General features: G+C 36.7%; 1 protein-coding gene across 1 annotated transcript; it reads right to left on the bottom strand.

Annotated features, from left to right (window-relative positions):
- Positions 1-296: 296 nt before the first annotated feature.
- ABHD10 (abhydrolase domain containing 10, depalmitoylase) lies at positions 297-14,657 on the bottom strand. Its single transcript, NM_001131289.1, is given in 5 exon segments — positions 297-2,258; positions 6,598-6,735; positions 7,285-7,396; positions 11,678-11,861; positions 14,447-14,657. Coding segments are annotated over 5 exon segments (921 nt in total). The 5' UTR covers positions 14,589-14,657; the 3' UTR covers positions 297-1,913.
- Positions 14,658-16,932: the final 2,275 nt, after the last annotated feature.

Below are 16,932 nucleotides of genomic sequence, written 5' to 3' on the forward strand. Positions count from 1 at the left end.
TGGCAAGGGCCCTTGCCTTCATGTTCCTAACAAGCCTCACACCTAGCAACGTCTAGGCAAGGTAAGTCCTTGAATAGCCAGTGCCATCTTCTATCAACCCACTCTAGCACCAGAGACTGTAGCACTCATAGATGATTTATCTTTGTGGCTTCTAATTTTTGTCCAGTATAAAAGATAACCCATGGATTGTAGTTTAATTGCTTCGCAGGATATAAACCAGTTTTGTATCTGCGGAGAGGCCCTCAACACCACCCCCAAATTTGAAGATTTGCTAGGAAGACTCGTAAGACTCCACATACAGTTCTGCTCACGGCCACGATTTATTACAGTGAAAGGATACAAAACAAAATCAGCAAAGGAAAAAAGACACATGGGGTGAAGTCAGGGGAAACTAAGTGCAAGCTTCCAAGAATCCTCTGCCAGTGGAATCACAGAGGATGAGCTTAATTCTCCCAGCGACCAGTTGTAACAGCACTTGTGAAACACTGTCAACCAGAAAAGCTTGTTAGAGACTGAGTGCCTGGGGTTTTTACTGGGAGCTGGTCAGGGTAGTCTCTGCCTGGCACATACTAAAATTCCAGACTCCCAGAAGGAAAGCAGGTGTTCAGGAGAAACTATATTGTTTTATAGTTTAGATATAGTAAGCTACTTTGATCAGTTCTGGGAATGGTGGAAGCCGCCTGAACTCCAAGTTCCCAGATGCCAATCAAGGGCCAACTTTGTAAAGCAGGTCTCTAAGGATAAGTAGTCAGGTAGGCTTCATTAACACTTTTTTCTGCACAGCAGTTTTATCTCAACATTTTTTCTTCAATGCCCATAAATACTGTTTCTTGAATTGTACTTTGAACCAGGTTTACTATCTGCTGGTTTCCTCATTAATGAGTTGAATAAGTCTTCGACACATACTCATTTTATATACATGTATATATATGAGTCATATTGTCAACTCAAAAGGTTTGACAGATAATAACCTAATCAAGCTAAAGTCCAGCCAAAATTAATAAATAAAAAATATTAACTCAATAATATCAAGGCTGAATCTACACCTCACTTTATTCAGAAAAGAAAAAAAAACAACCTTTATACTAGCATTTCACACTTTCTTACTGACTTTAGAACGTCTTCTGATTTAGGTGGCAATCACTTGCCTAGTTGTACTTAGGGCAATATTAATAAAATAATGAATGTTTCTGCAAGAAATAATATATAAAGATCAATTTCCTCTTTAATTTTACCAATCAGAGTATTAAAATGCTACATCGTTTTAGATGAAATTCCCCATTTAAATATATTACACATAAGCCAAAATTCAGAAATAGCTCCTTGTATCACTGTACAATTTTGGGACTTTAAAAAAAAAGCTTAAGTTTGAATATAATGTGCAGTTTATATAACATTATATAATATATATACTTTATACATTATATAAAGTATTATCCTTATTGTGAACTTTTATTATGCTTCTGAAATTTCTCCATCATTTCAAATTTACTTCAATAAAAATTTCCCTATATTTTGTGAATTGCATTTTCAAATCAGATGTTACAAATTTCCCTCTATAATAAAAAACAAGATATTCACGCTTTATTAATAATCCTAATTAGAAAAGGATGCAATTAAGAGCTGGCATAGCTAACATAAGCCTAAGAAAGGTAAACTTTTCTTGAATTAAAAAAAAGGAAATACTTTAATGAAAAAATTCAAGGACAGAAGGAAGGAGAAAATTTTTTAAACAGCAGCTGGTCCTTCTTCACAATTTGCATTACTTGTGCAAATACATCATTAAATAATACTCATCTGATATTTACAAAATAGAGGAAAGAGAAAAACCTAAAGTATCAGGATCTTTCATTTGTTATCCCTCTTCCAATCTTCTGGATACATTAGTTTACATACCAACTAAACATGTGATACTAGTTAACTATAGTTGAGAGCTTATCAATTAAGTCATCAATAGTGTAAACAAGAAGTTGAATGTCTGCTTTTTCCTTCATTCGGTGATCACTATGTTTTCGGAGGATGACATCCACATCTGTGCTGAGTACTCGATCGGCAACCTGCATTGATGTATGCCAAGGTACAATGTCATCCTTCATGCCATGGAGCAATCTTATAGGGCAGTTCACAGGAATTGGGCTATGTAACAAGCAGTGATGTTCAGCTTCTTTAATGAAACTGTACTGAACGTTATAAACTCCTTCTTCAGAGTATTTTGATGGCATGCTCCACACACCTTTCATCTCTACTTCCTTTTTTAGCTATTGGAAAAAGAAAGAAAAATAAAAGTATTTGTGACTTTAGGCAACATTAACACATGCAATAGTTTTAAGTAATCTAAAGAATGCAGTTCTTGAATAAGAGGATAGAGATAACAAAAGTATAACAATAATAATTATCAATAATTACTATACGCAAGGTACTGTGATGGGTATTTTATACATATTATTCCATAAGATTCTGATAATAATTCTATTATTCTATTTTTATAAAAGAGGATATTATGGTTTAGATAAATGAAATATTGTGCTCAACAGTTCAGGGCTGGGCTACTAACTGTTATGGCTAAGACTCAAACTTAAATTTAGATCTATCTAACTTTATCATACACTACCTCAAATCAGATGTTGCTTCACCCCAACTGAAAAGAAAAATGAAGGGGGAGAAAAGAAGTACAATTTCTTGGAATCAGTCCAGGTATCATTCATATTTAAATAAAATCAAATCTTAGAATAAACACTGTTTAGATTTCAAAATTGTCAACCTAAAAGTGCTTATAAGTAGCGAAAATGGGTATGGCATAGGGGAAGAAGAGAAAGAATCAAACACAGAACTAAGAATTAAAAAAAAGAGTAATTACACTGTAACAATCATACACATACTCATGCAATTTTAGGCTGAATGTAAAGAAATATAGTTTTTCCTTCCAGAGTCCTACAAAAGAGAAAAAAATTTCATTTTTGTTCTAGATGACAAGGAAGTCTTCCACATACTTCCTGAAAGCCAAACAATAATATCTATACATTTATTCCCTTAAAATGAAATATACATGTCCTTTGACTTTTTGAGAACTCCTATTTTTTATATAATTTATCTTAATTTTTCTAAAAAAATTAGAATTTTGTATAATGAGTAACATGCAGTCATTACAGAAAACATAAAAATAATTAAAGAAATAAATCACCCATAATCCTATCTTATGGAGAGAAAAACCATTTATATGTGGCTTATTTCCTTCCAATATTTGTCTATATTTGTTTTGGTTTTTATGTAATATGTAAAATACATACATATTACACATTCATATACAGTTTTTTATGCTGCTTTATTTAGTACATGTATTTCTGGGTTTAAAAAATTCTATGAAAAGGTTTTAATGCTGCACAGCAGTCCACCATAATTGACTTAATTAGTTTGACCATCTCATACTGTGGTATTGTCATGAACACTTTTGAGCATAAAAGTTTATTTATATATAATAAATTCTTGGAAAGATGATCACAGCTTAAAACTAAAAAAAAAAATCAAGCTATGAATAGTTTCAAGACTCTTACAATCATATAACATGAACGGCATTTCTAGAAAAATGGAATGGACATCTTATCAAAAATTTTAAAAAATAAGGAAAGAAAAGCTACACATAACATATTTGAAAAATTTAAAGTTTCAACAAATATACTATGATTTTCCCATGTTTAAAATTGTTAATTTATTGCAAATGTAAAAAGGAAAACAAGAACTTAAAAAATATGTATGACATAATATAATCTATATGTACTTAGGCTTTTAATGTATTTTTAACTCCAAAAAGACTTAATAATTCAGTAAAAAAAAAAAAACAGTATTTCTAAATATGTCTCCAAATGATTTAAAATTAATGAAATTCTACAAAACTATAAAATGTATAAATCTATATCAGTATCATGGCATTCTCTGTATTAAAACAACATATGAACCAAATATTTAAAGTAAAGATGGCATTTAGCTATCCTCAAGCTACTCAAGATTGTTCCTGAATTTAAATACTTTAGCAGATAGAACTTAGTCCCACTGATTATTAGCTGAAGTGGAGGCTTTGCTAATTAAGGAGACACTGAATTAATAATAGTTTCATTTTAAGCATCCCTGGCCCCCAACTAGCTCTGTTACCTGCCACTGAATTGAATGAAAATGGTCCATTTGAAGAACAAAGTTAACTTTATAAAATGTTGTATGTCTCAAATCCTCAAGAACAACAAGTTCAGAAACAGCAAAGACATTACCCAAAGAAAATGTACAATATATTAAGTTCTACATCAACAAAACTTATCAAGGCAATGCGGTTCAGAAGCTTACATTCCTAACAGCTGTGCATTATGTCTGAGGCCCTCTAGTGTCCAAAGAAGGTGATAATGATTAGAGTCAGTTAAGGGATGGTCAAGTTCTTACAGAAGTAATGAGAAATGCTGGGCTTACTATTCCCAGGATTATAAAAGACAGTAAAAATCTCCACATCTGCTCCGTTGACATTGTTAGAGCTAGCTGTTTATGTGGAGAAGAGATAGTGGTCTTAGTGTTGGTGCTTTTAAGTTAACCTTATACATGCTTTTAAGTTAACCAAGGGCTCAACATGCTTCTGTTAACAACTGCTTATCTGATTAAGTATTAGCAAAAAATGCCTTGATTTGCACATTATAAATCTTCTCAATTAGAAAGTATCTACCCTAGCCTCACTCTGACTGATGTGAACACACACACACACACACACACACACACAGAGAAATGTACATGGCCAGGCACAGTGGCTTATGTCTGTAATCTCAGCACTTTGGGGGTACAAGGCAGGAGAATCTCTCAAGCCTAGGAGTTCAAGACCGGCCTGGGCAACATGACGAGACCCCCATCGCTACAAAAAATACAAAAATCAGCCAGGCATAGTGGTGTGCACTTGTGGTCCCAGCTACTCAGGAGGCTGAGGTGGGAGGATCTCTTGAGTCTGGGAGGTCAAGGCGCAGTAAGCAATGACTGCACCACTGCACTCCAGCCTGGGCAACAGAGATACCCTAAAAACCCCCCAAAATAAAAACAAAACCAAAACAAATGTACACAGGTTTTGTCATTTACCAATAATTACAAAATACAATAAATCCCCCAACCCCCCAAAATCAACTCCTTTTCAATCTGCCATGTCTTTGAGATAATTTCCTACCCGAGAAGCGCTGTATTACTGAGTTAAGAGGATGGAGCAAGGAGTCCACATTTAGATCCACAAAATGGCAATGGTGGGAAAAACATAAAGACACTGACAAACTATGTACGAGAAACCACCAAGAAAGCGAACAAAATTCAGAAACAGGAGATAAGTTCAAGGAAGACCAGCTTTGTAATTTTAGCTCTCATAGGAAATATTATGAGAAACCTGAATACACACACAATGCTATTTCTTAAGGAGCTGAATACAACGTGAACTAAGAATGAACTTAGTTAATACATGGCACAGGTATTAATGCAGAACTTGAGGCAAATCAATGACATTCTACTATTCAACACTACATATGTTTTTTCTTCTTTTTTTATTTCTGAACCTCCTTCTCCTCTTCCTCCATTCTCTAAAGCATTGTTCTCAAACTTTACAAGAGGTTTGTTGAAACACAGACTGCTGGGCCATACCCCCAGTTTCTGATTCAGGGTAAAACCCAAGAATTTGGGTTTCTAACAAGTTCTCAGGTGCTGCTGCTGCTGCTAGCCTAGGGACCATATTTTTTAACTACTGCTCTGTTTTCTTTAATTTCTGTGTCTCTGTCACTCTGATTGACAATATCTGTCTGGCGAGTTCTGTTGAGAGGAACTGAGGCTGCTTTTAGGCTAAAACAAAGACAGCTCTCCATATTCATGGTTTCTGCATCCATGGATTCAACTAACTTTGGATCAAAAATATCTGGAAAAAAAGATTACATCTGTATTGAATGTGTACAGACTTTTTTTCTTGTCCGTATTCCCTAAACGATACAGTATAACAACAATTTACATAGCGCTTACATTGTACTAGGTATTTTAAGTAATCTAGAGATGATTTAGATTATACGAGATTATGTGCAAATACTACACCATTTTTTTTTTCAGAGACTTGACCATCTATGGATTTTGGTATCCATGGGAGGTCTTGGAAGCAATCCCCTTCAGATACCAAGGGATGACTGCAGTTGCAGTTCATTAGCCCACTCTAACATAGTCATAAGAACAGGCACTACTGCCCATATGCCACAAAGTAAGAGGAACAAAAGGAGATCATGATGTATGATCCAAATAAGTAAATGTAATAATAAAGAAAATGTGGCTAAAAAAAAAAGAAACTTCAAAGTGTGATTTTGTTAATGTGTCTCAAATATTTGGCAGAATGATTTGAAGAGACTATGAAGAAAGGAAATCTTAAAGAAGATGCCAAATAGTTAAAGATAGAAAAGAGATTGTGTACAGAAAGGCAGCTAAGACAAAAGTTGGGCCAGCACAGTAAGTCAAAGGAATTATTGTTTTCTGTCCCTCCTTCCCTCAAAGAAAGAGGGAGCAGAAGAATTATAAGTGGTAAATATATTGAGGTGGCAAAAGTGACTTTTGACTTACCTCAACAGGAAGCTGATTAAACTTTGTCACTAAGGTATCTGCAGCTGTAGCTACACCAAGAAGAGCCACGACCTTTTCTGGTCGTGCAATTGCAGCATGAAGCATAAGCCACCCTCCAAGGCTAGATCCAACAAGAATCTAAAAATAAAATAAAATAAAATATTAGGTCTTTAAGATAGAACAGGTTATAAACATAAAACAAAATATGTACAATAAAAAAATTAGAAAGTAAAAATAATAGAATCATTTTAAATCAAATATCAAAATTGATTAAACATTTAAATTAAATAAAAACATTTTCATATCTAAAGAAACAGCTTAGGCCGGGCACGGTGGCTCACGCCTGTAATCCCAGCACTTTGGGAGGCCCAGGTGGGCAGATCACGAGGTCAGGAGATCGAGACCATCCTGGCTAACACGGTGAAACCCCGTCTCTACTAAAAATACGAACAATTAGCTGGGCATGGTGGCGGGCGCCTGTAGTCCCAGCTACTTGGGAGGCTGAGGCAGGAGGATGGCGTGAACCCGGGAGGTGGAGCTTGCAGTGAGCCGAGACAGCGCCACTGCACTCCAGGCTGGGTGACAGCACGAGACTCCATCTCAAAAAACAAAACAAAACAAAACAAAAAAAGACAGCTTAAATACGAGGTTATAGTGATTATCATCATACTTAACAAAAACAGTCACCTGTGGCCCATCAGCTAAGTCATCAATTATAGAAAGAACATCTTTTCTCCATTTCCCCAGTGTGCTTTCCTCTGAGTTACCATCTGAACTTCCAACTCCTGAGTAATCAAACCTGGAAAAAGGGAAAAAAATCTGTATCTAAATATCTATATATTTGCTTCTTTAATTTTTAAGAAAGATAGCACCTTCCTCATTACTATAATGCTTATAGTAAAACATCACAATCAATATGTATTTTAGCAAATTCTACTGGCTTATTAACTTTCAAATACCTCCTGTGTCCAATCACTTTCTCACCTCCTCCACTGCTACCAGCCTGGTCCTAGTCACACTGTCTCTCAACCGAACTTAATGCAATAGTCTCCTAAAAAGTCTCCTCTTTGCATTTTCACACTCATAGTCTTTCCCTATATAGTGGAGTGATCCTTTTAAAACAAAACCATGTCTTGCAAACCCTCCAAAGGCTTTCTATAATCTTTAAATCCAGAGTCCTTACCATACTTTGGGGCCTGATCACCTCTCTGATCTCATTTCTCATTGTTTTTTCTCTCTCCCTCCCTCCCTCCCAACTGTATCTTTACTTTCCTTCTTGAAGTTCCCATCTCATCAGCTTTTCTCTCCATATGGCATACCCTCCTCCAGATAGCCATTTAGATTGCTCCCACACTTCATTCAGGCCTTTGGCTCAAATATTACATCCTCAGAAAAGCCTCCCATAACCATTCAATTATTAAAACTGTGCTGCTTTCATCATTCTCTAATTCTTTACTCTGCTTCATTTTCTTCATAGCACTTATTACTACTTGAGATATATTTGATTATTTATGGTCTGTCTCCCACATTAGAATGAAAGTTCCACATGGGCACAAGCTTTGTTTCAATGCGTTCCTAATGCCTAGTTCAGTTCCCTGCGAGTGGTAGGTGCTTAGTGTATATTTAGTGAATTAATGGAAGGGAAGGAGACCAGAATAAAATTCATCATCACCAACCCATCCCTTTCTCCTTCCAACTTCCTAGTTATCTAGGCTCAGTTATCTGTCTGATCTATGAATTTTACCTCTCCTTAAGGGTATCAAATCAATAAAAAATCATGGTGGTATAAAGTATCATACCACACCTACAGGTTACCTAAACCCTAGTCATATTGAACTACTCCTAATTCCCAGTTACACCCTTTTATAACTTAGAGCCTTAGCATGCTGTTCTGCTGCAAAGAACAGCTTCCTCCCCAACCCAAATTTGTAGTCATCCTTTAAGTCATGTCACCTCCTCTGAGGAACTTCACTTGACATATACGCCCCACTTAGTACCAGTCACTTTCTTTTGTACGTACTCAACACTTTTCATATTGTATTGTAATCAAGTTTGTTTTTAAACATTCATCTCCCTCTGACTAGAATGTCAGTTCCTTAAGAGCAGACTGTTTTATTCATTTGTTTTTCCAGGCTACAGAATACTGCCTGCCCTATACCATCACCATTCATTCTCATTTCTTCTTATGTTCATCCCTTTCTTGGTACTTTGGTAAGTCCAGTATCTTGGTGTAGGTGTTTATTTGTCATCTTAGACCTAGACTATCACAGTAGCCTTCTATCTTGTGTCTCTATGACTCTGTCTTTAAATAGAGTCACTATATACGTGTCAGTTTTTTTCTTTAACATTATAGCATTACCTTCAGTGCTCCCTGCAATATACAACATAAACACTTAGTGCTTTGGCCTGTTTTTTTGAACCATTATATTCTGGTCATTTCAGATTGATTTCACAATTAATTTTACAGTAAATTTTTTTTTACTACTAAATTTTACAGTAGTACTCACTTCATCAGGGAATACTACTGCTTTAGACAAATTGATGAACTTACTGTTGCTAAAATAGGTCTATGTTTTCTTATGTGTTTCACACCTCACACTGTTGGTTCCTTTACCTGGAATACCTTCTTCCATCATCTTCTTTACTGATATCTTTTCCCTTCTTTACTGATATCCTTTCCCAGAGCCTAGTTCAAATGAACCTTTTTGGTGGAATGGCTGGTACAGTAGTAAGGGATTTATGAGAAATAGGGGAGACAAGAAATTAAATTTTTCTTTAGGTTTGAAGTGAAACGATTTTGGATCCTTGGGAAATAGAAGAGGGCAACTGGTGCAGTCTAAATCAGTTACTGTTTCCCCCTCAATCCAGGGTATGTAAGAGATGGGTAGAAGGGGTGGAGGGAAAAAGGGGGAAAGACACCAACTAATTTTCTCCTTTTCTCTCTTTTTGTTGGCAATTGGATATGGCTGAATGTGGCATCTTTTACAGTTAGCTGCCTTCCAAATATATGGTGAGGATGCAAAATACTTGTACAGCTCTTTCATGAAGGAAAATATAAATACTTGGTGATACTAATAGGGTACCATTAAAAAAATACAGTTAACTCTCGCTGAACCCCAATCCAGAGACAAAGATAATCCAAACATATTCAGCACTTTAAAACTTTTAAACAGTAGCACATCTCCATCTTAGCAGCCTCAATAGTCTGGGATGTAGTCCCAAATAAAAATTCTATTACAAATAATTATGAGAGAATACCAGCCTTAAAACCATATGTTATATTCCTGAGATCTGAATCAGTCTTATTTTAGGAATGGTGATAGGACCTTAATAAAACATTTTCATATAGTCATATGTTTTATTTCTTGTGTAATAAACTATTTCATCATTGAAGATCTAAATTTTACAGCAAAAAATCCCAACAAAAGCAACCTGAAAAATTAGAGAATAGAAGATAAAATCTCTTGTAATAAAGTGCAATCAATAGTTAACAATAATTAGATTGTGATGAACTTTGATAAGAGCAAATAAAATGGAACTTGTTCAAACTAAATATTTGTAGTTAAGCACTATTCTTTATGAAGGTATACTCATACGGGATCCAAAATGCAGAAAAGCCACATTATGTCTTATAGGGAGACAGGAACTGGTTATAACTCTCATAGTCTCAAAGCTGAAATTTTAGAACTGGGAAAATGGTGATTTCTTGATTTAAATTTATTCAGTGGCAAAAAAGAAAAGTGTTAACAATATTTTTGATATTATGATGTTCTGCTCAGGACAGTCCCCCCTCCTGGACAGCACTTCCCTCCTACCCAAATCTGAATTATTCTTCAACGTTCCTTTATCTGTTTCAATCCCACTGTCTCCAACTTTATGCAATTAAGTATACTGTTCTTTTAACACAATCACATTCTGATGAGTATTTCTGCCAAATTTCTCACATGTATTTTATCTTGTGTTTCCCCACCCTGAATGAAAGGTCCTCATAGGCAAGTCAATGTTTTATAATTCTTTGTTATTATGCAGCACTCAGTATAGTGCTAGAGAATCTATTTCCAAAAAGTACTCCAATCTTCAGAATAAGTCAGAACAGATTTTAAAAGAGTTCTGAGTATGAAAATAAAATAATTCATTAGTTTGGTAAAAGAAATAAGATTAAATCCATATAATTGACATAATTGCTGCTAATATATTGAACAGGTAGTCTGAAAGTTTTATATATAGCTGTATTTTCTAGAATTATTGAATGAATGTTAGTGAGTCACTCTTCTAAAAATTTAGATGGATAGATTTTTAGGCTGTTAGTGCTAGAAAATAACTCAGAAGTTATCTCTAGTCCAACCTCCTCCTTTTGATGACAAACTTAGGTCCAATGTTTATTAACTTACTTGTCTTGTCATAGTTATTGCTTGAATTTATTCTAGAACTCATGTTTCTTGAATTCCAGGCTAATCTTCTTTTTACGAAATCATACCATCTCTTTTGGACAGTGGATACTAAACATATGATGCTATAGGCAGACCTTATAATAACATAGTTATTTACTAAAATAACTCTCAGTATGAAAAATTAGGAATTATAAAATCAAGCTTGAGTTAAGTACCACTTATCCCTATTTATGCTTATACATAGTCAGATTACAGGAGAGGGAAGAGAAAACTCAGCAGAAATTTGCATTATATAATACTTTTAAATACATGTATTACTTTTAGATAAACAGTGATCAAATAAAGTCCTTAAGTCCCCAGTGGAAAATGATAATATAAGAGACTGCATGAAAGCCAACTAGTATATCTGTTTGTTGTCACATACATTATTGACTCTAAAGAGCTTAGTTACCACTATTTCCCTTAAGATGTCCTTTCCTGCCAGGGTTGTCAGCGTGGCACAAAGGCCTTTAAAAAAGGTCTTTTAAAGGTTGCTTTTAAAATTACCCTACATCACAAGATGCAAGTTTACAGACCGTTAAAATAATGTATAAAAATGCTGGCATTTACTTCAACTAATTAGAACAGAAGTAATTCTTCATTGTAATGCTAACAGTAGCAATATTTTCTCAGTAATGTGTTGTTCCTACCTTATGCAGGCGTGACCTAGAGATTTGCAAAACTCCTCAATCGCCAATGCTTTTGTACCATTCATATAAGAAAGACAGCCAGGGATGAAGATAATTCCTGGACTTTTGCCTTTTAGCTTCTTATAAGCCAGGTTTGGAAGGTCTGGTCGATTAAGGAATGAGAGTGACGTCTTTTGCCTACAAGCTAAACAAAGTACACAAAAAGTAAACTATGGTTTGTAAATTCAGTCTTTGGAAAACCATATATATTTTCGATCTTAACTTTCTTATCTCAATGAATTGATGTTAAATACTATTTCCATTTAATACAAAAAACAAGAACAGACTCAAAGTACTAAGTTAATAAGTCTGTGCATGAGATCTCCAGTTTTAAAATCATGTCAACATCAGTAACTTCTTTGAGCAAAGTCCAATCTTGATTCTTCCAAAATACACAATGTGGTAGGAATTTGAAGACAACAAAAGACAGAGACTAATCAAAAAAACATTTTCCTGTTGCTGCTTTATCATCTATCCTAAACAGTTATCAATCAACATTCAGATTTACCCGCAATAGTTTCAGCCCTCTCTTGTGAGATTTTTGGCTTTGTTTTTAAATTTATTTTTTGTTTGATAAGTTTCACATCCCTTATTTTTCTCTTTTTTTTTTTTTGAGACAGGGTCTCACCTTGTCACTCAGGCTAGAGTGCAGTGGTGCAATCCTAGCTTACGTCAGCCTGGACCTCCTCGACTCCCCAGGCTCAAGCCATCATCCCGCCTCAGCCTCCCCAGTAGCTGCACTACATGCATGTACCACCACACCTGGTTAATTTTTGTATTTTTTGTGGAGACAGGGTCTCACTACGTTGCCCAGACTGGTCTCAAACTCCCAGGCTCAAGTGACCCTCCCACCTTGGCCTCCCATTGCTGAAATTACAGGTGTGAGCCACCATGCCTGGCCTTGCATCCCCTACTTTCTTGGGGGTCAGGGAAGAAACAGGTTTGGTCTGCCCTTGGAAAATTGTTTCAAAGGAGGACGTGCTGTGGCCTTTTTATTACTGACTCCCGTCCACCTGCCCACCCATCCGCCTACCTCAACCAAGAAATCATGAGCCATGGTAACAACTCACAATTTTATTATCAGCTGAGGTGGGTTCAATGAGCAGTTTCTTTAAATATAACATATGATAGTATCGTTTTTGGAAAGAGATTTCTTATAGACCTATGCAATGACTTTGCGTTCTATTTGTTGGTTTGGCTTTCTGCAAATGGTACACAAAGATTTCAGTGTAATTTAAGTACAACAGTACAACTGATGAACTTTATAAGATTATTCTATTTCATCATTTTTCAAATTTTCCCCAATTATAAAATCCATACTTGCTCTTAAGAAACAAGTAGATATTTTTTTAAAAGAGTCATTTATAATCCCACGTCTTCTTTCCCAAGACACTAGGTTTGTGTACTTCCTTAGAGTCTTTGGACTAATACATTTTCTTTTTTTATATTAAATGAAGCCGTCCTCCACTTTGAAAACTTCTCAGTCTTGAGAAGAGAATCCATGTGTGCTGCTAAAATTTTCCCCATTTTGTAATTAAGAAGTTGATTTTTTAAAGATGTAATTGAAGGCCTTAAAGCTATCCTTTTTACATAAAAGCTTGTTTCAAAGTATAGAGAAATATGCCAAATTTAAAACTTTTGGTAAGGACCAGTTATGTTGATCCACTCATGTTCATTTCCCATCTACTTAGCTGAGCGCTAAAAAAAATTCTTACTATCCTCTTCCAGAAATCACCTCTCAAAACATAATTTCCCCCGAGATGATTATAATTTATTTAATGTAAGTTCTAAGTAGACAGATTCATATAATTATATTCATAAATCATCTCTGAACATAAGGATTAGTTCAAAGCCTGGTGCATAAGTGCTCAATGAATAAGTGCTAAATAGATGAAATAATATTATACTCTGGTTAATGAACTGACATACTACATTTTACTAGGCGTATTTGCATGTGTAACATGCCTTTTGGTTGCGCACAATTAAATGCAAGTTAATCTGATTATAAAAGTTTAAAAATTGGATAAAAAATCTCCATACAAAAGATCTCTGCTGTGACATTAATTACCACTCCAAGCACCATGCATCATCTGACAGCTACGTGGCAATGGTGTGAACAACACACAAAGCCAAAAAAATAAAAAGATCTAACTCAAAGACTATATATACATATACGAGGTTCTCTGATTTTTGGCCCAAATTCTAGTTTCCTTTGTGCAATAATGATTATGGTTCTTTCACTGAGTGGGTGCAGCAAGAAGGCAAAACTAGAAATTAGGCTTATGAGGGCGTCCACACTTTTACAAAGAACAAGCCTCGCATTGTTAAGTTCCCTAAACTCAAAGGAGAGTCACTCTAAGCATTTTAGGAGTCACAATCTACAAATTCCTAGAAGTAACTAATAATAATGCATTAAACGCACATTTTAATTTTTTCTAGTGTTGGCGTTTAATGCAGGGGAGGCAGGTAAGGAGCAGGAGCTCTTTAAACTGCACAGTGTAAAACGCCAGCGAGGGCCCGGGGTGCCCAGAATGCCGCAGGGCCGCGGCAGAGCTCTCCTCACAGGCTTCACCAGAAGTCTACAAAGCGCCTAGAACTGGGGTGCTGAGAAAGGGGGAGGGAGGAGCATTTTTGAACCGGGCGCCAAAGACGCACTGCACAGGCACAGTAACTGACGGAATCCGCGGCGTTCGAAAGAACGCATCCTACTCCCGCCTTTCGGACACTGACCTGGGAGCCACCGTGGCGCCCGCTGAGGTATCCGTGCAAGCAGCGCGCTGAGGCCACGGTGGGGACCGAAGGGGACGGCTGCGCAGCCCCAGCTCCGACAAGGTACCCAGGCCGCCACAGCGGCCAAGCGCGCAACCGCCATCTTCGTAGTTGTCCCTGCACCCTGCAGTGTCCCACAGAGGCGCACACTACGCAACGGAACCGAGGCTGCGCATGCGCTTCAGGCTGGAAGGCGGAACTTGCTGAAGAGCTCCCCGCATGAGTTTCAGCTTGCGAAGAGCGCACATGCGCAGAGCGTCGTGGCTCTTTCCTTTGGACTGTTGGTTCTACTAGTAGCGGGGTTTGGCTTGGGGCCTTTAGGATGTTTTGAGTGGCGTCGGGAGGCTGCCCTATCAGCGGGCTGATAGATACTACAGAGCTGGAAGCTCAGAAAGGAACCCTATCCAACGGTCCTAGATGGGAAACCGTCTCCTGTCGAGGACACCAGGCTTGCTGCATCACCTGCAATCCCGCCGACCGCGTGACAGTTTTAACCTGTACTGGAAATGCTCCTAAGATCTGACATTAATCTCGCTTGTATAACCTGGAATGGTATCGGACATTCCCCGCTCTAGATCTATATGCCTGATTAACGAAATGTTGAATTATCTTGGCCCCTTCCTTGTGCTATATGCGAAAATAAATTTCAGTAAAAAAATGATTTCAACGGAAGAATACAACTGAGAGGATTAAATAAATTTTAGGAGAATATTATGTAATCCGGGGACAGAAGGGACTTTCTTAACCAAGATTTCAAAACCCCAACATCATAAATAAAAAATATGCTTGTATACGAATTTAAACTTTTTGAATGGCAAAAGACACCTTAAGTTGATTAAGGGCTTAGAAAAATGGATTTTTAGCATAGATACATTAATACTTCTATTCAGCCTGCTCCTAGAAATAAAAAATATAATTCAAATAAAATTGGCTAACAGCTATAAATAGGAAGCCCATATAAAGAAACATGATGCTCAAACTCACTAAATGAAAAACTAGAATTAAAAAAAAATGGCTTTTTTCCCCCATTCAGTTGGCAAAAAAGAAAAATAATTGGCAAGGATGCTAGACGCTAGCACTTATGTATGATTGCTAGGAAGGTGAATTGCTAAAATTTGTTGTCAAGTAATACGGCCATATCTATTACAATTTTAAAATATGCATCCATTCCAGTGCCTTTTAACGCAGTGGCACCAGTTTGTGATTGTCCTATAGAAAACAACACTAGTTCTTAAGACTGCATATTATCTACTACACCGTTTTTAGAGACAAAGAGAAGGAAAAAAATGAGAATGGCTAACAATAGAAAAATAGTTGAATAAATTGTAGTACAAGGGTTTCTGGGCTCCAGCTCTAAATACCTTTCAAACTAATTACTGGGGGCCTCAAGCATCAACCATGGAGTTTTATGTAGTAGTTTCCTATTTAAAAGTTATGGTGGCTTGTGTAATACTGTAAGTATATATAAGATAGTAAAGTAACTTTTATTATCCTGGTTATAAATTTGGGGGGCAGTAATTGGTACCAGAATTAAAGGCAAAGTTTGGATATAGTGAATCCAGCATGTCTTTGGAGTCGTGAGAACCTGGACTGTTGGAACAGTCTGGAACAGTTAGATAAATAAAGACTGAATAGATCTCTTTCTTGAGAGGTGGGATGCCTCTCTCTACTAAGGACATATAGTTAAGGACGGCAACTTGATTTCAGGACATACTCCAAAAGATGCTGAGCTATGTTGCCCGTTCTCCATTAGACCTGTTGTAGACTCTAAGGAACTAAATCACTAAGGTGATGCCTGATGCATGTCATTTCATCATCCCTTATATTTCTTTTTGTGTGTGTGTGTGTGTGTGTGTGTGTTTTAGACGGAGTCTCGCTCTTGTCACCCAGCCTGGAGTGCAATGGGGCGATCTCAGCTCACTGCAACCTCCACCTCCTGGGTTCAAGCGATTCTCCTGCTTCAGCCTCCTGAATAGCTGGGATTACAGGCACCCACCACCATGCCTGGTTAATTTTTGTATTTTTAATAGAGATGGGGTTTCACCATGTTGGCCAGGCTGGTCTCGAACTCCTGACTGCAGGTGATCCACCCCCCCTTGGCCTCCCAAAGTGCTGGAATTACAGGTGTGAGCCACCGCACCTGGCCCATCCCTTATATCTTAACAAACACTTCTCTCTGCATGTTTTGGATAATTGCAAATATTCTCAATCACTTCTCTCCTTTTTCTTCCCCTTTATTTTTGCAAGTCTTCTTGCATTTTACTTGCAGTAAGATGAAAAATCTGACTGGTCATAGTGGGAAAATCACTGCACAGAAAAGCAGAGAAACCCATGGATTGTTTTCTGTATTCACTCTTGTTGTCTAACAAATTAGAAAAAATTATGGCCGGTAGCAAGTACAGATGCTTTTATGGACAGTGATGAGCTTGAAGTAGACAAATTTGTTT

The sequence above is a fragment of the Pongo abelii genome, chromosome 2 (genome assembly GCF_028885655.2).
Source record: "Pongo abelii isolate AG06213 chromosome 2, NHGRI_mPonAbe1-v2.0_pri, whole genome shotgun sequence".
Lineage (NCBI taxonomy): Eukaryota > Metazoa > Chordata > Mammalia > Primates > Hominidae > Pongo > Pongo abelii.